Source organism: Desmodus rotundus, chromosome 5, assembly GCF_022682495.2.
Source record: "Desmodus rotundus isolate HL8 chromosome 5, HLdesRot8A.1, whole genome shotgun sequence".
Taxonomy (NCBI): Eukaryota; Metazoa; Chordata; class Mammalia; order Chiroptera; family Phyllostomidae; genus Desmodus; species Desmodus rotundus.
The window spans coordinates 163,099,262-163,109,064 of record NC_071391.1 but is presented as its reverse complement, the minus strand read 5'-3'; the positions used below and the strand labels follow the sequence as shown (position 1 = coordinate 163,109,064).

The window sequence follows — 9,803 nt, the reverse complement described above, 5'->3', positions numbered from 1 at the left end:
ATTCCCTGCACGTCATGAGCTCTCCATCACTGGAGGCATACAAGCTGAGACTGACGCCTGCTTGGAGGGATACAGTGCATGGAAGACCTAAATGGTTTGAGTTTCCTTCCAGTTCTTAAGTTCTTCCAGGGTCCACCTGTACAACTGTGAGGTCCTATTTGGTTGTGGTAACCACACAAGGAAGAAAGTTCTACACCCCAAGGGGCTCTGTTGGTAGCCGTGTGTGACTAAGGCACAGGGCACTCCCAGGGACGCTGCAACCATATGCGTTTGTGACTGGCTGCTGCCTTGGGGGAAGGCACTCAGCTCGTGACATCATAATTATTTGGTTCTCTTGCACTGAACACCCCACAAATGACAGTAATTATCAAGCCCTGCCCAACATGACATGTTCTTCAAAACACGAGAAGACATTGCCGAATTTTCCCTCTTTAGTCCCATCCCCCCTCCCTTCCTCTCTCCAGCCCACCTCCCACTCTGCTCCCTCCCCCTCAGCCCATGGGCACCACCCTCCACTTCCCACACCCTGCCCCTTTTGTCCTCATTTGACCCCATAACGGCCCCCCTCCCTTTCCATTCTTGGGCCAGGCCAGGGGGACATGGAGCTGGCAACAAGCACTTGTCAAGTGCTTCCCAGAGTGGGCCCAGAGGAGTTCGGAAGGAGAGTTGATGCTGGGCCAAGCCCACGTCCATGGCTTTTGGCTGAATTCCATGGGCCATGAGGGGGTGGTGGCTGTCCCCCTGCCTCCAGCTCCCTCTCCCCTGTGCTGTGCTGGGGACGGGCTTCCTACATGGAGGCTCAACTTCAGTGAAAAACACGGGGCTTGGACATCCGCACCCCTTTTCAACTGGGTTATTTGTTTTCTGACTGTTGAGTTTTAAGAGTTCTCTGTCTATTTTAGATAACAGTTCTTTATCAGTTGTGTCTTTTGTGTCTCCCCGTCTGTGACTTGTCCGCTAATTCTCTTGACATTGTCTGTCACAGAGCAGATGTTTGCAATTTCGATAGTGTTCAGCTTATTAATTCTTTCTTTCATGGATTGTGCCTTTGCTGTTGTATCTAAAAAGTCACTGCCATTCCCAAGGTCACCTAGGTTTTCTCCCCTGTTGTCTTCTAGGAGTTTGTCACTTTGCGGCTTGCAGTTAGGGCTATGATCCATTTTGAGTTAATTTTGTGAAGGGTGGAAAGTCTGTATCTAGATTCATGTTTCTTGCGTGCGGATGTCTGGCTGTGCCAGCGTCACATGTTGAAAAGACCATCTTTGCTTCACTGTATTGCCTCCCTCCTTTGTCAAAGACCAGCTGATCATACTTACGTGGACTGTATTCTATCCCATCGATCTGCTTGTCTCTTTCTCGCCACTGCTACCCTGTCTCGATTCCTGTAGCTCCATGGTGAGTCTTAAAGTCAGGTAGTGTCAGTCCTGAGTTGGCTGTTTTGGGTGTTTTGCCCGCATATAAACTTTAGAATCAGCTGTCGACATCCACACAATGATTTGCTGTGATTTTTTTTACTGGGATTGCACCAAATCTACAGATCAAGGCAGGAAGAACTGCCATCTTGGCAAAACGAGTCTTCCTCTCCATGAACTTGGGCTAGCTCTTCATTTATGTAGTTCTTCTCTGATTTCTTCCACCAGAGTTTGTAGTTTTCCTCATATGGGTCTGGTAGAAATTTGTCAGATTTATGCCTAAGTATTTCATTTTGGGAGGAGGTTACTAATGTAATAGTAACGTAATAGTGTATGTTTGCATTAATCAAAGGGAGAGTCTCCTGGGTGGGCCAGGCCTAATCAGGCGAGCCTCTTAAAGGGGGACTCAGGCCTTCACTGAGATCAGGGAGGTTTGGCTGCTGGCCTCAGATTAAGCCTCCATGAGTTCTGTAGTTGCAAAGAAGATGAATTCTGCCATGTGAGCAGGGAAGAGGGTCCTGAGCTCCAGATGAGACCCCAGCCCCAGCCACGCTTTGAATGAAACCTGTGAGACCCTGAGCAGAGACCCAGCTAAGCCCTGGCCAGACCCCCGACCCAGGGAAACTGCGAGATTGTGCACGCACTTGTGGCTTTAAGCTGCCGAGGCTGTGGTAACTCACCGGGCAGCAGAGCCGAACCGCTGCGGACAGCGCTGCTCTTTGACGAGGAGGCTGTTGGGGGACGCCAATATGGGGCTTCTACAGTTTTCAAATTTTTACAATGAGCATATATTAATTTTGCAATTAAAGAGAAGGAAAATGCTAAAGGGCTTGGTTTTCAAACAGTTTTCTTCTCTTTGTACACTCCCAGTGTGCTCTAAAAGCAAACTCAAAAGCAAACAGCATCCCCACCCCGCCGCCCCCTCCCCCGGGGGATGGGGGGGGACTGCACTACTCCAGACTGTGGAACCTGTTTCCCAATGTTTTTCTTTCCCGAAGAAACACAAAGGAGCTTGATTTCCACCGAGGGACTCCTGTCCCCTAGCCACTGGGCAGCGGCCCTGGTCCAACGGCTCTCACATCTTCCTACACATCTGGGATGTGCAGCGGCTCAGTCTGGTTCTCAGTCCTCCTACCCACCACCTGGGCTGGATGAGTCACAGCGGAAGAACTGGGGAGGCGGAGGTGTGTGGATGCACAGGGATCCGCCCACACTGGGACTGGCTCCCTGGAAGTCAAAGCCCCTCCCCTCTCCTCCCCCTCCTCGCCCTCCTCCTCCCTCCCTGCCTTCTTCCTCCAGTGTCTTCACATTTCCAGCATCTCACAGTTCATAAAGCCTGTTCACACCCGTTACTGCATTTGTCCCCTATTTGTTCCTTATAAGACTTTGTACTAGTTCCATTTTGCAGATGAAAGAAACTGAGGCATGGAAAAGAAAAAAAAGCCTGACATTTCCTGATGGTTCAGTTTTACATCCTTCTCCTCTCTATCCGCCCCCAACTCTTCTCCATCAAACCGCCTTGTACCCAGCCAGTCTCCTGCATGTGACTTTGGTGCCACTTTATTCAGACAGGGATAGGTGGGCTGAACCTTCAGGTGCACAGCAAATAATGAAAAGTCAATTTTCGATGGAGTACAGAACCGAATCTTGATGGAAAGCATTTTAAATTCAGCAAAACACAAAGAAAATTTAACCTAACAGAACTGATTATTCCATAAAACAGGAACAGATTACAGTTCACATCATTCTTTGTCTAGACAAATCACCTCGGTACTCACGTACTAGTTTTAATTATGCCACCGAAATGAAGCATTCTGTAGCCCAAAATGTTATTGTTCAACAAATTAAAAAAATACATATTCAATAAAGAACAATACAGCTCAAACAATCGCTCCCATGGTGCCTGCGTAGCTGTGGGTTTTTCCCTCCCTATTTAAATGAAAAGCCCACCTGAGTCAAAACCGCTGCTGCTTCCTGTGTCTGACAGAAGGTTTTACATTCCCTCATCACCAGGCCCCCGCAATGCAAGCCCCCACAAAAACAATGTACAAATCTAATAGAAGGCACATGCAAGACTGAATATACCACAGCAAGGAACATTCCGTTTTTAGCCAAAAAAGTACGGACTTTTTTCCCAGGTTTAAGCCTTCAGGAAATTCTCCATGGATACAGGCTCCTGCCTCGGGTTTCTACTTGTCAGTGACCTCCGATGAGAAGGTGGCAGATAGATTTGCTTTTAGCCTTTGGTACCCCAGGCTAAGCCTTCACAAAACCCAGACGGGGCCGAGGGGTCAGATCACAAAAGGTCTGTGTCCAGGACCTGGGAGGAGGAGGCGGTCTAGGGAGGACTGGGCCCGTGTGAGGGAAGGAGGATATCTTAGTCTTCCACGGCTGCTATAACAAATTACTCTGGGCTCCTGGAAGCCTAAGATCAAGGTGCCGTTAGGGTTGCTGGTGAGGCCTCCCTTCCTGGCTTGCAGACAGCTGCCTTCTTGCCACACCCTCACACGGCCTTTCCCCCCACTGTGAGTGGAGAAAGAGAGACCTCTGGTGTCTCTTCTTATGCGGACGCTAATTAGATTCGGGCCTCCCTTCATGAAACCTTAATTATCTCCTTAAAGGCCCCATCTCCAAGCACAGTCACATTGGGGGTTAAGGCTTCAACATGTGGATGGAGGGAGGGGAACAAGTGTGGCCCTGGCCCGGGGGAGAATAAGTGAATCTGAATACCTAGCCTGCAGCTGCTCTCTAGCCAGCCCAGCAGAGAGGCGGGCGAAGAAGAGTGAGGCTTGTGGGGACATGCAGCGGGGTGGGGGTGGGGGGGGCATTCTGGGCTCAGACATGTCAGCGGTCAAGGCTCTGAGGCTTGTGATGGTTTGAGGAGTCCGGGAGGTGGGGGCACGGGGTATGCAGGTTTGGGGGGAGCGAGTGAGTGCCAGCCTTTCACACCCCTCCCTCCGTGGTGCTGGGGCTGCTCCCTGCAAGGTTGGATCCCCGGGCCTACCTTGCTCCTTGCGCCTCTGCTGTGTGGCTTCAGGCTGCTCTGGTGCCTCCAGCAGGAGTCTCCTCACTGCCCTCCTTTGTTACCAGGTCTGCAGCGTCCAACCCCCCTGTCCTTGACCTGTGGCTTACAGCCGCCTCTCTCTCACTCCGGTTGTCAGTGGGCACCAGCTCAGCTGTGGGCTGTCTGGGGCATTTTCTCTGCTGTATTTTACATCTGCCACCCCTCCCCCCTCACTTCAGCCCAGGACCAGCTTTCTTCCCCAGACAGGACGTTCTGGAGGTGGAGTCGGCCTCTGGATACTATGACGAGACATAAGTCATACTTACTTTACCCGTGTGATGTACTCTGATGTTTTCTAGTTTATGAGCTATGCTATCTCTTTTAAAAAATGCCGGTAATACTCAGTAAACTCATCACACAACCAATTAACTATTGAGCGGTGACCCGAGGCCTGAAAACTTGGGGCAGAGGTCGGACCTCTCCCAGCCGACTGGGCTCCCTGCGGCCTCCTTCCGGCTTTTCCCGGCAGTTTCAGGCCTGCCAACCTGCCTCCGACCACGTGCATTCCTCTGAACCTGCTGCTCTCTCCCAGGTGAGGCAGGCAAACCAGGTGAGAGCCACTCTTCCGGAGGCCTGAATCTCCAGGGTGGCTGGACCAGCGAGGTTTCTGGAACTCCTGGCTCCTGCCTGAGGGGTGGCCATCACACACACCGCTGATGCACACTTAGGCCCAGAGAACACCTTTTCTGAGCAAATGCAGCCTCTCTCCCTCTTCCTGTCTCTCCCCAGGCTTCCAAACCGATGGGCCACTCCTCAGCACCCCCTGTAAGGAAACTCAGGAACCACAGCTCCTTGCACAGAGCTCTTGTTACCACTGATTACTGCGAGCTGTAATCATCGTTACAAAACATACAGTCTCTGCTAAAGATGAACCCTGCTCCCAAACCCCGTGTGTGTGCACGCATGCTTGCCATTGGAGCTCAACATGCATTTGAAGAAAGGAGGAAATGAATGGGTGTTTTTAAGCCCATTAAGCTTAGGCTAAGACACAATTGCAACCGACCTCTGCCAGTTCTAGGGAGCCATTGAAGACGAGGGAGAAGGGAGTGAACGAGGAAGGGCTGGAGGAGGGACGGGCTGTGTGGAGGAGGGGACGCCCTGCCCTGTCCTGGGGAGAAGGACTGGCCTTAGAGCCGGGCGGGGGCACCTCGGCTCAAATCCCAGCTCCACCACTACCAGCTGCACCACCAGGAGGTGGGAGTCGAAGTGTGGGGGCGGTGACAGGAGGCTGTCAGGGTGCAGACCTCGACTTTGCCACTGCTGGCTGAGTGATCTCGGCAGCTCGCCTGACATCTTGTTTCCTCAGAGAGACGCTGGGAGGATTAAATGAGGAATGTGCAAAGCATTCGGAATGCGCTTGGCTCGTGCTGCCTTTATAATAAATATTATTATTGCTCAACCTTTCTGAATCTCAACTTGTGACTCGGTAGTAACAGGTTCTAGGTTTCTTTTAAATAAAGAGGAAATAAAATGTGTAAAACGAAGTTTCACCGCACGATCCTTTCCCGGTGTGATGGATTCTGATAGTGCACAGTCTCATTAAAGAAAAGAAGAGATTGTCAGGGAGCTGGCAAACTGATTTCATGAGCCATTAATGGATAGAAAGTCAAGTTTAAAAAAAAAACGCAGCCTACAGAACATATTTTAAAAGACTTCGTTTTTCAGAACAGTTTTAAGTTCATAGCAAAATTGAACAGGAAGTACGGAGAGTTTCGTAAACCCCTGCTTCCCCCGCTATCGACACCCCCACCAGAGGGGGTCCTTTGTTACAACGGATGAGCCTGCGCCCACGCGCCATTATCACGCAGTCCCTACTCACACTCATGCTCGCTCTCAGAGCTGTACCTGTGTGGATTTGGACGACAGTATAGCGACGCGTGTCCCTCATCACTGCATGACACAGAGTGACCCCACTGCCCTAGAACCCGTCTGTGCTCCGCCCGGCCGGCCGTCGGTCCCCATAGGATGTAGTTTTTAACCCGGCCCCCTGGTCACAGTGACGCTGGGTAGTTCGCAGTGTAGGTGATGGAAGCTGGCGCCGTGGCTGAGAGACAGCTGCGGCCACAGGCTGGGAGAGAGGGGAGGCTGTGGGACATCGTGCACGAAGCCAGGCAGGCCCCCACGACAGAGTGGGTGGAGGACGGGGTGGCAGGAGCCGTGGACACTCGGGGCTCTGGGAGCTAGTGGTGGCGGCGGCACTGGGCTGCGGGGAAACGGGAGGCGGACGACAGCAGGACTCGGAGGCGGAATTTCAGGCTGCTAACCGGCGTGGGTCGATCAGCTGGGCCAGTGGAAAGCTCTGAATTCGGAGGAGCTGGGCTCTACTCCCGTCTCACTGCGTGACTGTGGGCAAGTCCCTGCTCCCTCCGGGGGGCTGGGCCGGACGTCCTTACTGTGCAGCGCTCGCGTGAACGTGGAAAAGCGCTGCCCGGCGCCGGCAGCGTTAGAGGGAGGTGCAGGCGCTCCGAGGGCGCAAGGGCAGCCTCCGAGGGGCTCTCTGGGCGCGTCTTCCTGCAGAGCAACAGGCAGGCAGCGTGCTCTCTCACCATCTTTCTTCTCCCAGAGAAACTTCCCGGCCTGAGCCGGCCTGCCGCTTTAAAGGCCGGGGTCCTGGGCCCTCGGGGACGCGCGGCGCTGGGGAGGGCGGGCGGGCGGGCGCGCGGTGGCGGCAGCTGTGCCAGTCTCCCCAAGGGTTAACCCGTCCCCTGCAGCTGCCGCGCGTGCCTTGCAGAATCTCACCAGAAGAGGGTACAGTTTGGAAAGCTCTTGACGTCAGGCTGGAATTCCTATTGTGTTTAGAAACGGCTTGGGCAAAGCAAGCCCAAGTTCGCTCTCCGAACACCTCGGCGGGCTGCGCGGGTCCGGTGGCCCAGGGACACGTCCGGCGCTGGGGGCGCGCGCGCGCTCGGGGGCCGCTTGGCTCCAGGACCTGTCAGCCGCTGTCTGCGCGCCCCGGGGCGGAGGACCGTGCCTGCCACTCGCCAGGAGACCCCACTTCTGCAGGAAGCCGAGCCCCAGGGGCCGATCGCTAGGGAGCCCAGGTGAGTGCCCGCGGCGAGGCCGGTGGCCACAAGAGCGCCCGGCCAGCGCGCCTCGGCTCCTGGATGCCCGCCTGGAGCCCCGCCGCCGGGTGCATGCCTCCTCCGCGGCGCGCCTCCGCCGGCTGCTCCCCTCAGTGACCACCCTCCCAGGCGGGCGAGCGCCGGCCGGGCTTCCCCGAGGGCCGCACGCCGGTGGGACCCGCGGACCCCCAGGCGGCGGCGGCGGCGGCGCGAGGACCTGGGAGGATGGACGAAACAGCGGAGCGCAGCCTCCCGGAGCCGGGCAGCCAGGACTCCCGGGCTGGCGACGACATCGAGATCGTCGTCAACGTGGGGGGCGTTCGGCAGGTGCTGTACGGAGACCTCCTCAGCCAGTACCCCGAGACCCGGCTGGCGGAGCTCATCCACTGCCTCGCCGGAGGCTACGACACCATCTTCTCCCTGTGCGACGACTATGACCCCGGGAATCGCGAATTCTACTTCGACCGCGACCCGGACGCGTTCAAGTGTGTGATCGAGGTGTATTACTTCGGAGAGGTCCACATGAAGAAGGGCATCTGCCCCATCTGCTTCAAGAACGAGATGGACTTCTGGAAGGTGGACCTCAAGTTCCTGGACGACTGCTGCAAGAGCCACCTGAGCGAAAAGCACGAGGAGCTGGAGGAGATCGCGCGCCGCGTGCAGCTCATCCTGGACGACCTGGGCGTGGACGCGGCCGAGGGCCGTTGGCGCCGCTGCCAGAAGTGCGTCTGGAAGTTCCTGGAGAAGCCGGAGTCCTCGTGCCCAGCGCGCGTGGTGGCCGTGCTGTCCTTCCTGCTCATCCTCATCTCGTCCGTGGTCATGTGCATGGGCACCATCCCCGAGCTGCAAGTGCTGGACGCGGAGGGCAACCGCGTGGAGCACCCGACGCTGGAGAACGTGGAGACGGCCTGCATCGGCTGGTTCACGCTGGAGTACCTGCTGCGCCTCTTCTCCTCGCCCAACAAGCTGCACTTTGTCCTGTCCTTCATGAACATCGTGGACGTGCTGGCCATCCTGCCCTTCTACGTGAGCCTGACGCTCACACACCTGGGCGCCCGCATGATGGAGCTGACCAACGTGCAGCAGGCGGTGCAGGCCCTGCGGATCATGCGCATCGCCCGCATCTTCAAGCTGGCGCGCCACTCCTCGGGCCTGCAGACCCTCACCTATGCCCTCAAGCGCAGCTTCAAAGAGCTGGGGCTGCTGCTCATGTACCTGGCCGTGGGCATCTTCGTCTTCTCCGCCCTGGGCTACACCATGGAGCAGAGCCACCCGGAGACACTGTTCAAGAGCATCCCACAGTCCTTCTGGTGGGCCATCATCACCATGACGACAGTGGGCTATGGTGACATCTACCCCAAGACCACACTGGGCAAGCTCAACGCAGCCATCAGCTTCCTCTGCGGGGTCATTGCCATCGCCCTCCCCATCCACCCGATCATCAACAACTTCGTCAGGTACTACAACAAGCAGCGGGTCCTGGAGACGGCTGCCAAGCATGAACTGGAGCTCATGGAGCTCAACTCCAGCAGTGCCAGTGGCGAGAGCAAGGCGGGCGGCTCCCGCAGCGATCTGGACAACCCGCCACTGCTGGAGCCCGTGGCCGGGAAGGAGGGCAGCTGGAGCGGGCTGAAGATCTCCCACAGCGACACCTTCATCCCCCTGCTGACCCAGGAGAAGCACCACAGGACCCGGCTCCAGAGTTGCAAGTGACGAGGGCCGTCTGGGCACAGGTGCATGGATGGTGTGACTGGCCCATCGGTGACTGCCCAGGAGGGGCTGCCCTTGGTCCCCCAATCCTGTCGTGAATGAACCTGAAGGCCCTGTTGGGCACCTCTGAGGAGGCTGGGTAAGGCCCCTGTGTGTTGCTGGCTGTCCAGGAGCCAGGGGGAGGGAGGGTGTTTTGGAATTGAGGCAACGTGGGGTGATGGAGGCAGTGTTTTACTGATGGCAGGATCCCTCGCCCAGCTCTGTATCTCTTTCAATAAAGCCCCCTGCTCTGTGTCCCCACCCGTGTGGCAGGCTCTATCACAGGCTGGGTAACCCTCCCCCCCAAGACATGGGGGGGCTCAGGCATGCCCCTGTGCTGGGCTGGGAAGTAGGTGTGCAGCCCAGGGGGGCTATTTTTAGTTGAAAGCTAATTAAAGAAGGGCTTATACCCAGGGTTCAGCGCCAAGGAGCCTTCCCACATTCCACGGGGCTGTGTGCCCGCGACTCCGGCTCCCTTCTGAGGAAAAGTGCTCCCTGGGCGCTCCCAAGACCGGA

The 9,803-nt window shown here is 56.1% G+C and overlaps 1 protein-coding gene across 1 annotated transcript; it reads left to right on the top strand.

The window, feature by feature from the left end:
• Window positions 1-7,763: 7,763 nt before the first annotated feature.
• On the top strand, window positions 7,764-9,518 carry KCNF1 (potassium voltage-gated channel modifier subfamily F member 1). The gene has a single exon (XM_024552421.3). The coding sequence runs from the start codon at window positions 7,764-7,766 to the stop codon at window positions 9,249-9,251; it is 1,488 nt and encodes a 495-aa protein (XP_024408189.1). The 3' UTR covers window positions 9,252-9,518.
• Window positions 9,519-9,803: the final 285 nt, after the last annotated feature.

Bases quoted from the DNA above. Each gene is read 5' to 3' on its own strand.
- KCNF1 (XM_024552421.3), top strand. From the start codon at position 7,764: ATGGACGAAACAGCGGAGCGCAGCCTCCCGGAGCCGGGCAGCCAGGAC.